The following is a 15,735-nucleotide window of genomic DNA, read 5'->3' as shown; positions in this document are numbered from 1 at the left end:
CTGCTTGGCAATTTCCCCGTAGCCCTTTCCAGCCTTGTGGAGGTGTACAATTTTGTCTCTAGTGTCTTTGGACAGCTCTTTGGTCTTGGCCATGTTAGTAGTTGGATTCTTACTGATTGTATGGGGTGGACAGGTGTCTTTATGCAGCAAACGACCTCAAACAGGTGCATCTAATTTAGGATAATAAATGGAGTGGAGGTGGACATTTTGAAGGCAGACTAACAGGTCTTTGAGAGGCAGAATTCTAGCTGATAGACAGGTGTTCAAATACTTATTTGCAGCTGTATCATACAAATAAATAGTTGTTGTTTTTTTTTAGATTATGTCTCTCACAGTGGACATGCACCTACGATGACAATTTCAGACCCCTCCATGATTTCTAAGTGGGAGAACTTGCAAAATAGCAGGGTGTTCAAATACTTATTTTCCTCACTGTATATATATATATATAAACATTCCACCTGGCTGCCACTAGGGGGCGTCAGATGTTGCTTCTACATGCAACTTTAATGTCCTTTAATTTCTTAATTTATTGGGGATTTTTCTCCTTTTAAGAGAAAGAAGCAGCTGGCGGAGAGTTTAAAGTCTGATTTAAAAACAACACACACACAGTGTGCAGTGATTGTCGAGGAATTAGGTCACACACTCTCTCTGCTGTCAGTGATCCTCGACTGTCTTGCCCTGGGGGCCCAGAGTCTGGGGTCGGGGGGGGGGTAAGTGTGTTGAGGATTTGATCTTAATTCATTTTCGGCAGAGCTGCAGATGTTCTGCTGCTAATCGTTCAAATTAGGGTTAAAGCTCCAGTAAAGAGAGAATCAGACGGACTTACAGTCGGATCAGCAGTCAGACCCACAAACAACCTGACAAACAGGAAGAGGGCCGGGGAGGCCTGAGATTCTGTTCTCTCCTCTGATGTACAGGGCTGTCCTCCTGCATACATCTGTCAGTTTCTCAAACGATGTAAACCAGTCTCTGTTCTTTGAGTCCGACAGGCAGCATCAGAGTAATATTAAGTGTACATTAAAACACGAGTGTGCGGCTCTGCAGCTTAGTGACGACGTAAGATGATGCTGGAATCTGAATTTACTCGGTGTTGTAGCTGTACAGTGCAGTGTAGGACGGTGAATGAGTGAACCGGGTTCACCTTGTGTTGTGCTGCATAAATAAAGTGACTTGGCTCATGGAAAGTAAGGCAGGTGTTTGGACAAGAAGGTCAGTCAGTGCCTCACCTAAGACGGAGAGGCTTCAAGAAACAGGAGACGCTTTTAAATAAGAGTTTAAAAAGAGTAACACTAAATAAAATAGAAGATAAAAATAAAACAAGACAAACAGGTTTATAAAAAGTACACAGCAGATATCAGTAAAGAGTCCCAAATTTGACCTGATAAAATTTAAAAGCCCTGGAGTTGAAGTAGGCCTGCAGTTTTCTGCCACTTTGAGATGTGGATCATAAAACGTGAACGCTGCTTCTCCAGGTTTAATAATAATAATTATAAGAATATTAATAATCTTTATTTATAGAGCACATCCAAGGAATTCTATGTTACAAAGTAATAAAGTCAACAAACTCTCCTGTGAAAGTTCGTTTTGAGAAAGGACTCAAAGGAGTTCACTGACTCAGCCCAGCTGATTTCTTTAGTCTGGATTGGAAGCAGACCAGGTAATAAAGACTGCTGACTTCAGAGCGGTCATGTTTTATACTCTGTTTTATAGATAAGGAAACTTTTTGCATGTGTGTAAATGTACATTAACCCACACAGGTTGCTGTGTGTCTCACCTGTCTGCCACCAGGTGTCCACTAAAGGACACCGTCCATCTCCAACCACACTGTGGAACCAGTGCCAGGCCTCGTGGTTGATGGGTTCTCCCACTGCAAACACAGAGTTATATGGTTTAATAAAACCTTTATCAGCTTCCTTTATTTAAACTGTGTGTTTAATCAGCCGCCAAAACATTTAGAAGCACTACAAGTACTTATGTACTATACTGTGGTATTCTGTTGTGCTACTTTATACTCCACTAAATGACGGCTGTGGTTACTTTTCAGATTAAGATTTTACAGTTAGCATAACTGTAGTATAAAACACACTTTAAGATTAAACTGGTGGCTCCATGTTTAAGGCTTTTCATTTTCATTACCACAGAAGAGACACGTCTCCTCTAAACTTTAGATGTTTAATTACTGCTGGAGGCAAAAATAAACGTTAGAGAAAAGTGTGTATCAGAACTTCTTCTTTCCTCTCCCGACCCCTCAGACCGATATGGTGAGCTGGATTTTAAAAGCAGGACTTGTTCTTGAGTCAACATTAAAACGTGATGTCACGTGAGACCTGATCCGAGCGTCCGCAGAGACGAGCGGTCGTACTTCTTCACCCAGCTGTCGTCGTACTTCAGCAGCAGCCGCAGGGCCGTCGGAGCTCCGTAGAACTGACTGATTCTCAGGCGCTGGACAGTCTCCCAGTACCTGCCTGCAGGACCACACACACAGTGACACGTGAACACGTATGACACGGCTGGGTCACCTTTAATGTTGTGTTTTCTAACTACAAAAAAAGTCTAAACGGGGGCGAGAGGCTGAGCTGACAGGTAGAAAGAGTCCTGCCAGCAGCTCTGTTAGGCTTCCTTAGACACTGTGGTGCTCTGAGATAAATGCTATCTTAGTTTAGTGTGTAAACAAGTCGTTCAATAATAACATAATGCGAAACCTTCCCTCTGCTGCTCCTATCACTCTGCTAACACCTTGTTTAAATCTTGACCAATTTTAAAACGTTGGATCCCACAGACAGAATGAACCGGTGTTTAATATTTTAATCTTTAGAACAAACACAGACATAAGGTTCAGTCCAGACGCAGGACCACGCACTCTGTGTTTATTATTATTATTATTTATTAAGCGGTTTCAGAGTGGTGGTTCTGGGGACTTGAGATCTCACAGAATCTCACGTGATCAAACGTGACTTCAGACAGTAACAAACATGGAGGCAGACTGTCGTCGTCAGCTGGTTGACCTTGTGCGTGTGAGTTTTGCACGGAAAAACAAAAGGAGAGAATCAAACTGTGGATGAACTTGAGGCTGAGAAGAGGGAATCAGCAGGTTTATACATTGTATAGATGCACAACATGCTGGGGACGCGTCCCGCCTCGCTCTCATTGGCTGTGGCGGGTTTCTGATATTGGAGCCTCAGCAACCTTCAGAGTATGTCTGTAAGCCCCTCCCACTACAGGAGCATTCGGGCTGATAATTAGTTCGGCACTGGCCTCAGCTTGGGAACGCCCCTGCGATTACTGTCAGGTGATAAATTAGACAACACGTTCTGTTTATAAAGGTTACTGCAGCTTTAAGTCATTCCAGAGGATGATTAATATTTGACGTGAAATAAAAAGTAAACACAGGGAAACTCTTATCAAGGCATCGTTTGTCTTTTTACAGCTTCTTCCTGGACATTTCTGTCCCGAGCTGCTGCATGAAGTTCTGTCCCGAGTAACCAACAACTAACAGGTCAAAAGTCAAGAGCACATCACAGTGACAAAAGGTCACATCACCTTGTGGCGACGCCGTGTTAAGAGCTAAAACAATAGAGCTGAGATAAAGTGGCTTCGCTCCACAAGTGAAGATAATAAACCAACATTAACGGCATTAATGAGTAACCGAACACTGGAGAGAAGCCAGGAGAGCCCTGTAAGCCCCATTTAATTAAAGGGACAGGGTCTTGATATTTCACTCTGTCTGAAGGACAGAAACCACAACAACACACAGTCTGAGAGAAACCTTCTGTTTCCACTAAAGGTTCCTTTGTAGGGGACCAAAAACCAGAGGAACTAGGGTCTTAATTTACTTAATTTATTTAAGATTTAGATTTTATTTGGACATTTGAGACACCAGAACAACTGATCTCAGTTTGTTCTGATGATTCAACCAGCACCAACACTGAGCATGACGACGGGCTGGTTGATCCAGAGCTCTGCTGGTGGACTGAACCTTGTGTCTAGTTTTGGATCTTACCTGGGTCTGGATAAACAGGTGTGCTCTCAAACAGGACGGTGGTGGCGCCATTGCACAGCGGTCCATACACCACGTAGCTGTGCCCCGTTATCCAGCCGACGTCCGCCACACAGCCGAACACGTCTCCATCCCGGTAGTCAAACACGTACTGAAGAAATCACAACAGCAACATAAGGGTTACCACAGCGTCCGTCTGTTTCTGTCTCACACGAGGTGCAGGTGTGCAAAATTGTTTTCCATTTCCAGAAACTAAATTCCGAGTCCGAGATGCAAACCATCCACCTGCCATCTGGACCAGTTTATAAAACACAGATTCAACTTCCCAGCAGGACAGGAAGTATAACATGAGCTCAAACAAAACACTAAACTACGTGTTGTGTCTCGCTCTCTCCATCAGATTCCTGTGAACTCACACTCGACACAAACACAGTACAGAGAAGTACCAAGCTATATATTTATCCATGATTAATCATGATCCAGCTATATAACACTGACGGGGTAATTCTGCCTAATGAGTACTTTTACTTTTGATACTTTTAGTTGTAATGGACTAGTTTAATGTGGTATTACTACTTTTACTACATGTTTTTAATACTAGCAGTAGTACTGTTGGTCAGTGGTCAGTATGAGAGTCCTCTCTGTGTGAATGATTTGTTTGGTGGAAGGAATCTGGAGTTGTTTTGATTAGAAACAAAATGGCTGACGAGCCAACGTGAGGTGCCTAGCAACGCCTCCCCCTCCCTCCATCTCTCTCTCTCTCTCTGTGTGGTAGTGTCTCTCGCCCTGGCATGGGCCCAGCCGCCCTTGTCTTTTTCACATAAAGCAGCTTTTGTTCTGTTGTTTCATCCAAACAAGCAGCGAGCCAACAACCCCCCCGAACCCTGAGCCGCTAAGCTGCTTTAGAAATTAGCACTGATAAATATTTGGCAGTGACGGGGGCGGGGGGGGTTATGGTTTATGTTTTTATTCAATTATCATCAAAAACATCACGTCAGTCCTGCAAACACACGCGCAGAGGAAGCAGATGTTTCTGCTTGTCAGTCAGAAAAAGCTAATTTAAAGCTTTCTAAGGCAGATCTGCCCGCCGGGCTGCGTCCTCGCTGCTCGGAGGACAAACAGCGGCGTGTTGTTGCCCCGTTGTGTAACGTCCTCATTAAAACACCACACGAGTCACAGCCCTGAGACAACACAACACCACCCGAGCCCTGAGGCACAGAAACAGAGGGAAGCCGGCGTGGTGGCCCAGGTTCATCATTTATTTTAAACTCACAAATCCCAGAACTTCAAAACTTCCTGCAAAAACTTTCAGAATAAATATTACATAAAAACTACAAACAACACGTCTGGACAAACACTCGGATACACATCATCTGAGGTGAGGTGTGTGTGACACTGTTGGAGCCCTGGACGAGATTTTAGATTGCCCCCCCCCCCCGTCTAATCAAGACCTAATAGCCCCTGTTTTTCAGCAGCTTTTCTGCTCAGGTTCAAACTTTCTGCACATTCAGAATGTCTCCCACAGGTCCAGAGAAAAGTGGTAATATTAGAGACTAGAGACATCATTTAATGAGGATTTATTTAATAATTTAATTTCATTATTGCTCCGCTGATAGGATCCCCTTCAGACCGTCTGACAGACACAGTCTGAGACTGTATGTTAGGATGAAAAAAGGTGAAACTGAAATCACCTCTCATCAGGCAGAAATCTCACCACAGACACACACGTTACCTTCAGCAGCTCTGATAAAGTGCAGCTCACAGTTACAAACAGAGCAAGGTTGCACTTCAGTTTTTAGATGTTTATATTGCAAAACTTTACCAGCTACATTACCAATCTGTCACAAACAGTCTGGACAGGTTTCCTTGATTACTATCAATGTATATGCCGCTATCTCATCAGCTGGGCGGAGTTGATTCACGCCAATTCAAAAACTTTCACTTGGGCGCCCCCGGACATTTTGCGCCCTAGGTAACCGCCCATGTCGCCTACGCCACGGGCTGGCCCTGTGTGTGCGTGCCTGTACCTGGTGTGTGAGCGCGGCGTACAGCAGGTATCCAGCCTGTGTGTGGACGATGCCTTTAGGTTTCCCCGTACTTCCTGATGTGTAGAGAAGAAACAGAAGATCTTCACTGTCCAGAGGCTCCGCACGACAAACAGGGGACGCAGAGGACATCACCTAGAGAGACAAGATGTAACTGTACTACTACTACTGATACTACTACTGATGCCCTTCCTACTGCTGCTACTAACTAAGAATAATGCTGTGACGCCCTAACCAGTCCTCTCCCACATGTATCATTCAGGGATCATCCACTGATCAGGTGAGTCGACCAGGTGTCTCACCTCCTCCAGGGGGACGTCCAGCTGTCCCATCGCAGCAGGGTTTTCTGTCCTCTGAGAGACGAAGACGTGTCGGACAGTCGGGCAGCTCTTCACGGCCGAGTCCACCGTAGACTTCAGGTCGATGAGTCTTCCGCCCCTCACACCTTCATTACAGGTGAGCACGGCTTTACACTGAGCTGTCAACACAACACACACCTGCTTAGCACAATAACCTTCACTGTGACAGAGTGCAGCAGCCTCCAGGAGAAGTAAAGCCCTGGATGGAACTTGCTTTGATCTAGTTCACATACTAGTCTGTCTCAGAGTTTGCGTACGTATGTCTCCAGAAATTAATGCTACACATCCACGAGATGAAGTCCAGCATTATTAAATTCAGCAGCATACTTTAAAAAAAGGAGATTTATGGGGGATGTTTACAATAATCCTCCTGGAGCTAGTCCTTAATTACATCGTTATGATGTCACAACCTGCTCGAGTGTCGCTATGTTTGGTTTGTTTACAATGTGCATATTCGGAGGTTGTCGAGGAAGATAATCTGGTGTTGGCGAGGGATGATCCGGCCCTGATCTGCCCCCTAGTGGATTCATATTTAACACAACACAGCATGATGTTCATTTAGTAAATATGGTCCCATGGTAAATTATGGTGCGTTCTCACTTCATGTAAGTTAACTACAACGTCTTGTTCAGCGGTCAGTTGTACTAAAACACAGTCTGAGGAGTCGGTTGATAATTACATTTTGTTTTAAGCCAGTTTGTCGATAGCCAATATTAGCATCCCAGCTAAAATCACAGTTTATAAATCACCTAGCTAACCAAGTTACCAAGCTCCACCCTCTCATCTGCATATGGTGACATCTGGTCCCAAAAAAACAAAGATGGTGACGGTCAAAATGCCAATAACTCTTAATTCTTTACACGGCCACGGTCGCACCAGCAGACTCCAGAGCAGCTTCTTCCCTCAGGCTGGGAGCCTCCTCAGTTCATCTTCAGCACTGCAGCATGCAGAAAAGCTTATTTCTGTCACTTGTTATTTGATATCTGCTGTATATCTGTTTTGTAAATGTGTGTTTCTTGTTTTTATGGGTAGCATGAAGCGGCTCTTCTTTAAGGTGCTGAATTAACTATTGGACTCTTCAAACCTGCTGTGAACTTTAAATATATACGTCTTTTTTCCCCAACAGTTTTGTTCTGACTTTTAACCCTTTGATCGGAGAAGACTTTCTGCTTGGTTGGGCTCACATGTGATCACAGGTGAGTTATTAACTCTCTCACAGGACGAGTTCGGACCTGAACTGAGTGACTGAGGAACACGTTTGACTTGTCTGAGCACATTCACAAGCTTTTTCTAAGGTTCTCATGGTTTGTCTTGTGTCAATACTGCAGCTTAAACTTTTATCTTCTGCCCGGCGGATCCACCAGCGGCTCCGCCACTGCAAACACAGCAGGTCACTATTTCCAGGTGTTTGAGTTTGAGTCACGCGGAGGTGTAACACCAGACAGAGTCAAATTTCAGAAATATGTCCCATTTTATTTGTACAGCCCAAAATCCCAGATCACAGCCTGCCTCAGGAGCCTCACAGTCTGAGCAGCATGCAATCAGTATTTTAGTCTCGTATCCATGTCTGTCCTGTCTCTATGTTGTGCTGCAGAACCAAGTACACCTGTACGTCAGTCAAGTTGTTGTCGTTATGATTTTAACTTTTTGTTTTTTTCTCCTGGAGAGTTTCTGGTTTTAAACTCTGAGACCGCAAAGTTTCCAAAAACACCACACCTGTCAGGAAACTTCCCGCTTGTTTGAGCCTGCATGTGATCGCAGGTGAGATATTAACGGGACGAGTTCTGACCTGAACAGAGGAACCGGTGTCACTCGTCTAAACACGGATTTATGTAAAAAGCAACATTTCAGTCACAGACATTAAACTGAATATCTAGAACAACGTGTTTATGCTGCAGCCACAGTCTGCAAGGACCATTCATTGAAGTAGTCACATCACAAACACCTGTTATCCCCCCCGTCGGGACAATTACACTTCCAATAACAGTTAACAATAACTGATAATAAAAAACAACAAACAGGAAATGCAAAATCATTTCTAAGCTCAACTAGGAGAGAGTCCAAACATCTGTTACAAGCTGTAAATAATCTCTAAATCATTATCATAGTTTGATCCCCCGTGAAAGGCGTGTGCAGGAATCCACAGTGCTCTTTGGCGCCACCGACACTGTCATCAGACTCAGCACGATGCAGACCTGAAGACACAACACGTCCTCAACCCTACACGACAGGAGAGGTCGTTTGCCAACGACTCAGAAAATCACATCGGAGAGTAGGCTACTGGCGAACTTCGTTGTCATGGGAACAATTATAAACACGTGGTTAACATTGTGAAATAGTTGCAGGTTGGTCGGCTTTAGGAAAACATCATAGTTTGAGTTGAAATAAGTCACATGACGTAAGTAAATTAAGTTAGGTAAGTTAAAATGAGTTTCACACGTGACACAAACAGCAGTCTAGTAGGTGAAAGTCCAGATTGACCCGAGAAGCCAATACTGTTCGTCTCGCAGGACTCAGGAAAAGAGGACGGCCAGTCTAAGAGAATACGACGTAACTATGCGAGAATAAATGTGCTACGCGAAGCTCTGTCATCAAATACGATTTTACCCATTTTAAATAGTTACAAAATCAATCGAAAATCAGCATTAATAATGTGGCAGGCCACCACAAATAAATCAGTGTGTGGGAAACGCCTACTGTAGAGGTCATCCAGCTGGATCTTTGCCTTTATTAAGGCGAGGGTGTCAGCATCTGTGACTGAAGTAAAATCAATTTGCAGAAGGCTGCGGTACATAACATGAGGCTACACACTGCAACATAATATTACATTACAAACCAAAAGAAAGAACTTAATTGTGAGTCTTATTAAAGTATCATAATGTGCGTCTGTGTTGTATGATCTTGCTAAATGTGGTTGATGGATTTTGTTGTTTGAGTTTGAGAACGTGCGCCGCTTGAAATGTTGGAATAGTGGGACGGCATTCTCTCCTTCCCTTTGGTAAAGGATGGTCCGGTGTACCCTATGCTAAAGAGATATGTAAGGACGCATTGAGGCACCTTTCTTCAGCTTTGAGAGAATTCGAACAGCTCTTATCATGGCTGCCACTGAAATACTACCGGGTCACTTCACTCAGTCAGAACCTTTCTAAGCAAAAAAGACTTTTCAAACGCAGCCTTACTCTCTTTAAACTACCTCACCTGACTTCTTCCTTTGCGCCCATCATAATTACTAAGACCACCAGAGGTCTCTGCCTAACCTTAAACTCAACTATAGGTCATAAGAAGCTGCTGCACAGACAACCTATACGGCTGTAGTGGTCTGCAGTCTGAAGAATAAACTTCTTCTTAAAGAAGCAGAGAGTTTTGTAATAAATAAAAACTGAACACAGGATTTCTGACCTAGTGCCCCCTTCAGGACAAACTTTACGTGTTTACAGTTCAGACTGGGAACAGATAAATTATCGTTGTGTCTGTAATAAACACTGCAGCCTCCAGCAACACGTGTCCTGGTTCCCCCACTTACTCCTGCAAATAATCCCATCACGCTCTGCTTCTCCTGCTGCTCAGCCATGGAAATGCCGTGTTTGGGTTTGAAGGTAGAGACTGTTTCCAAAACACAGACGTCCTTGAGAAGCGTGACCGACCTCCACAGATCTGCTGATTAAACCAGCAGCTGCGGTGGGTGGAAGGAGCAAGGCACTCATTCTGCCAAAGTCAGAGGTTCAATTCCCATCAGGGTGGAAATTAAATATGAATAAAAGTAATCAGGATCCTGCTGGTTTGACCTTCATGCTGCTACAGCCAAAAGAATGAAACAAACTGAAATAGATTGAAATGTTCCACTAGCAACCACAGAGGACACAACAGAAAATGATGTATGTATCTCTGGTGTGATGTTGTGCAACAGGTAGATACAACGCCAAGACTCTTCAGTTACACTAGCCTCACAGAGCTGCTAGTTCTGTGAGGCTGTACTTACTTTACATTATAAATAAACGTCTGTCACATCCTGTCCCTCGCCAAATGAGTCCCCACACGAGTCCAGAGTTGTATAATTGCTCTCATTGTCAGAAGGTTTAATAATTATAGCAGCATTTATTTATTGTATGTACATAACATGTAAAAAGCTCTGTAGAGCTGCAGCTGCAGTTCCTCTGATGTCCACTAGATGCTGCCCCAATAAAACTCTGAGTGTGTTGAAGCGAATGTGAAAAGCCCCGTAATGATTAGAACATAAAGCTCTGTGGAGGAGGACTCACCATCCTGGATCCTCCCTGCCAGAGCCTCTGAGCTGAAGCCAGCAAACACCACAGTGTGCACTGCACCGATACGGGCACACGCCAACATGGCCGCCACCGCCAGCGGGGACACTGGCATGTAAATGGCCACCCTGTCCCCCTTTTGGATCCCATGGCTCTTGAGTGTGTTGGAAAGGCGGCAGGTGGTCTCCAGAAGCTCTCTGTTTGACAAACAACAGGTCACTGAGGTTGATGGTGATAATGATCTTTATCGTAGAAAATGTCCTTTTTTATTTATTTCTCATTTATTTCTGTTTCATGCTGTTTTTATTCTTCCATCATCTTGCACAACCATCATCCCCCTGAATACTGCTCTCTGACCTGCAGACAGCAGCTGACTGAGTAATGAAATGATGATGGCCGATGAAAAAACAGAAAATCGAACCTGTTCTGAAAACATTTCCGACGGACAAAGGTTTGGAGTTGGTGCGTACACATGATGACAGAACGTGAGCTCATATTTTTATGTAAACGTCATCTGATGCGTTCTTGTTTACCACTTGTATCCATATATGTTATATGACATAACTTACACCATAGTGACTTTGATTTTTGTTGATCCTGATTACCAAAAGGTGACTGTTAAACTTTATCAGCGGAATATATGTCTTTTGCACCTACTACAATACATTCCTGTACGTTTATGGTACGGTTATGAGAGATTCTGAGAGAGATAACTTCAGGACGACGCAGTATTGATAAGATAATATCAGCATAATCTGCAGAGATGGAAGTTACCGATGACCATAGGACAGCACAGTAATAAAGATACCGGCATCATCTGCATAGAGGGAGGATATAAGGACTTTATCACTGAGCAGATTTCTGCCTGATGTTTGCTGATGTTCGTACCTGTAGGTGACCTTCACCTCAGTTCCAGGTTCATCTCGTTCCCAGATCAGAGCCACTCGGTCCGGATGTTTCTCCACATGGACATCCAGACAGTTCACTGAGAGACAGACAGACAGGAAATCATTAGATTCAACAGTGTTTGGTCTTAAGGAAGATCGCCAGTGTCTACAAAGTGATATCAGCCTTAACATTCTGACCTCTGACAAGTGAAGTGAATAACAGCTATTACCTGGTTACCATGGCAACTGTCAGTAGGCGGGATCTATCAGGTTGCAGGTGAACATTGTGTCCCCAGATTGGATGCGTTAGAAGCAGGGAAAATGGGCAGCGTGAGGATTTAAACAACTTTGACAAGGGCCAAACTGTGATGGCTAGACAACTGGATCAGAATATCTCCAAACTGGTCTGCATTGGTCAGTACCTCTCACAAGTGCACCAAGGAAGGAAAAGAGGTGACTGGTGACAGGGTCATGGACGGCCAAGATTCATTGATGCACGTGGGGAACAAAGGCTGTAGATTAAAGACTGCAGGTCCAACTGCTAAAGATGTTGATGCTGGTTCTGATAGAAAGGTGTCAGAAAACACTAGGCACTGTAGTTTGTTGTGTGTGCTGGGTAGTCAGTCGCTGCCCCCAGTCAGGGGGCCCATGCTGACCCCTGTCCACTTCCAAAAGCACTTACAATGGGCATGTGAGCATCAGAAGTGGATCCCTTTACTAAGAAGCTTATCACAACTAGTGATGTGCTGATCGATACTTAAGTATCGATATTTCTGATACCAGCGTTTCCTGGATCCATACTCAGATGAATGGATCGACATCCAAATTCAGACATTTGGAGTGAGTATGTGTTTTATCAGAAGTATCTTACCGTAAGTCCTTTACATTTCCCACAATTGAATACTGACTCTGGCTGACTGTAAAAGCCGTCAGGTCTGGCTGTATTTTAGCTGTGAAGGTAATAATGACGATGTGTGTGATGTGTGTGCAAAGACAGTGAAATACTTTGGCAACACCATCTGAAATGAAGTGAAAATAATATCGGCAATATCAGCCTGGGTATTACTTGGTATTGGATTATGTAGGAATTAAGTGGTTTCGCACATCACTAATAACAACTCACTGTGAGCTACGGCTGAAAAGTTTCATGACATGTTACGGTCCATTTTATCGTAATGTAGCATCACGTTTGAAGAGCCAATGCTAGCAAAATAAACAAAAGTGCTGTTAGCCAATACTTAGCAGGTGTTTGATGCATATCCAGCTGGGCTCCCAGTCACCATTTTGACTCCAGCACCCTATTCATGTTATCCAACACTCAAAACATTGCTCCCAGCCAGAGCTGAAACACAATCCTTAAGCCAATTTAACATTTTTCAACTGTTTAAAACAAGCTAAGAAGAAAACATTCATCTATAATCCCAATCAAAACCACCAGTTACCAGCCAGCAGTGACTAATAAATGTACCTTTGGAAAAGAAAATACAACTTACATTATTCAGAGTTTCCATCACTTGAGTTAATGTCATCGAACTTTGCAACCATGTGACCTGACTCACAACACTGCTGCAACATAATGTTAAAATAGTTTACCTGGACATTTGACTTGTTCTCTCATTTTCCACATGTTTTCAATGAATGGAAAATTGGGCAACTGTTTTCCAGATTTTCTAGGACGCGGGGGAACCCTGTCCAGGGATCGATGGGTCAAGGCTGTTTTGGCAGCAAAAGGGGGACCTATCACAATATTAGGTAGGTGGTCATAATGATATGGCCAATTGAGTTAGGTGTAAAAATAAACCAAACTGTCTTTGAAACTGCCTGACATTCATCAGTCCAATAACACTATTTCTTTCTCAACCTGCAGAAGTCAAAATATGATGGTGCATATTACAGACTACTGCAATGTAGAGCTAAAATGATTATTAATTTAACAAACATTCTCTGAATGCAGCCTTGAAATGGTGAGGATATCCTGCTTTTCTCTGTTCAAAAAGATATTCAGTTTACAATAATGCAAACCAGAGGACTAACATCTCTGGGGTTTGGGTGTGTGTCGTGCTGAAACGTGGCATAAACACATCGTGTTGATGCAGCATCCTGATGGAAACTGTCTTCATTTATACTGTGATTGAAAATTAATCCCAAAATGGATTTAAGACTGAAGCTCCCGTTTGTGTCTCACGCAGAAGATTTACAGAATATTTTATGTAACAAGGAATCTCACTGTATCAGACATGACACAATACAAATCATCCAGCTAACGTTATTGGAATATTATTGGATTATTATGAGAGACAGAAAAACAACAGGAGGAGGATAAAGACACAAAACTCTGGAGGAGACTCTGAGGTCTCCATACACTGACAGTGTTATTAGGAAACACTCCGTAAAGCTGAATTCATTATGCAGACGATACAAAGCTCTTAATGGTCAGGCACCATCTTATCTTAAAGAGCTCATAGTACCTTACTACCCCACCAGAGCACTGCGCTCCCAGAATGCAGGGTTACTTGTGGTTCCTAGAGTCTCCAAAAGTAGACTAGGAGCCAGAGCGTTCAGCTATCAAGCTCCTCTCCTGTGGAGCCAGGTTCCAGTTTGGGTTCAGGAGGCAGACACCATCTCCACATTTAAGAGTAGGCTCACGACTTGGCCGTCCCCCCTGAGTCCAGGTTCTGCCCCAGGTTGCTAGCTGTTGGTTGTCCTTGCCACTGTGGCTGAGCGCATGGTGGGAACTGTTGGGTTAATAATCCTGCATTCATGCAGTGTGTGAATAATCCAGAATATTAGTTCCCGACTGTGAAAGTTCACCTCAACGCCCCTCAAGTCTGAACTCAGAAAGTCAGTGAAAACGTTGCACGAGCTGCCGAGTGTCCGTCATATAACACGACGAAAGTAAATGCTTTATTTATTTACATATTACATCAGCTATTTTTTCTATGGTTTGAGGTTGTAACCTGTCAGAAGGTGTGAGATACTTTAATCCAAGCCGGTTATGTTTCTTTCATAAACTTTCAGAAACCATATCAGACCTACCCAGCCACGGGCATCTGGCTCGTCTCGTCATGTCCTTACAGAACACAAACACAGCCACCAGAATGATCTACGTAAGTGACCTATACGAGTTACTGATTAGCATTAACCCCGACACCAGTCAGGTGAAGCAGTGATGACGATGTGCTGCTGCAGAAACATGGATTTGGATATCAACATCACACCAGACGCTGAAACGACCATGTTGTCTCCACATTATGACGTAAAGCGAGGGCGTCACTTTGTGTTGAACAGGGGTGTGGACATGAGATGTGGCAGTGCACAGTACTGGGGTCACGAACACAAGTCGTCCCCGGTGTAAATGACACCTGTGGCGTAAAGATCACGGGTCAATCAAACGCAGCATGACCGGGGGCAATTGTAACACACTCAATTTCTCCAATCAGAAACAAGCTAGAGTGATGACACTTAATCTGCACATGCTCAGTAGGATTCTCTCTCTGCCTGTGGAAAAGGAGCAGGAAGTTTTAAACAAAATACTGATTTTGAGGTATGAAAGTAACTTTTTGGATGTGCAGCATTTTTCTTCTGGTGTCTGAAGTTTAGATGACTGCAAATCTAAACTTGCACACATTTCATCTCTAGGTTATTGATTTACAATTAACACTAACAAACTATGCTTACATAGTTGTGGCTAGCGGGCGTACAAGATTTTATCATAGGCTGCAACAAGCCACACGGCCAAAGTCAGCTTGTCTGTCCGTCCTAAATATGAATGTAAAACCTTATTAAAAAAGGGTGTATTAAAAGAAATGGATTTGTTCTAGTATCACCAATTAACACAGGCCAACATTCTTTGTATAAAATAATGTGTTTAATATGTGTTTAACATAACTTCAGAATGCAGTACTTTTATTGCTACTCTTACTGAAGTAAACCTCAGAATGCAGTACTTTTATTGCTACTCTTACTGTAGTAAACTTCAGAATGCAGTACTTTTATTGCTACTCTTACTGTAGTAAACTTCAGAATGCAGTACTTTTATTGCTACTCTTACTGAAGTAAACTTCAGAATGCAGTACTTTTATTGCTACTCTTACTGAAGTAAACTTCAGAATGCAGTACTTTTATTGCTACTCTTACTGTAGTAAACTTCAGAATGCAGTACTTTTATTGCTACTCTTACTG

General features: G+C 43.3%; 1 protein-coding gene across 1 annotated transcript in view; it reads right to left on the bottom strand.

The window, feature by feature from the left end:
* The window catches only part of acss1 (acyl-CoA synthetase short chain family member 1), a 33,513-nt gene that overhangs the window by 10,095 nt on the left and 7,683 nt on the right, over positions 1-15,735 (bottom strand). The window contains exons 2-8 of the mRNA XM_038730212.1: positions 11,555-11,651; positions 10,664-10,863; positions 6,348-6,523; positions 6,028-6,180; positions 4,004-4,151; positions 2,331-2,468; positions 1,778-1,870 (exon numbers count right to left, since the gene is read on the bottom strand). Of these exons, the coding sequence (XP_038586140.1) occupies positions 1,778-1,870; positions 2,331-2,468; positions 4,004-4,151; positions 6,028-6,180; positions 6,348-6,523; positions 10,664-10,863; positions 11,555-11,651 (1,005 nt within the window). The remainder of the gene's footprint in view (positions 1-1,777; positions 1,871-2,330; positions 2,469-4,003; positions 4,152-6,027; positions 6,181-6,347; positions 6,524-10,663; positions 10,864-11,554; positions 11,652-15,735) is intronic.

The sequence above is a fragment of the Micropterus salmoides genome, unplaced genomic scaffold, assembly GCF_014851395.1.
Source record: "Micropterus salmoides isolate LMB-PRFRI ecotype aquatic unplaced genomic scaffold, ASM1485139v1 Ms_hic_scaffold_2, whole genome shotgun sequence".
Taxonomy (NCBI): domain Eukaryota; kingdom Metazoa; phylum Chordata; class Actinopteri; order Centrarchiformes; family Centrarchidae; genus Micropterus; species Micropterus salmoides.
The sequence above is the reverse complement of the archived record's forward strand: the minus strand, read 5'-3'. Positions and strand labels throughout refer to the sequence as shown.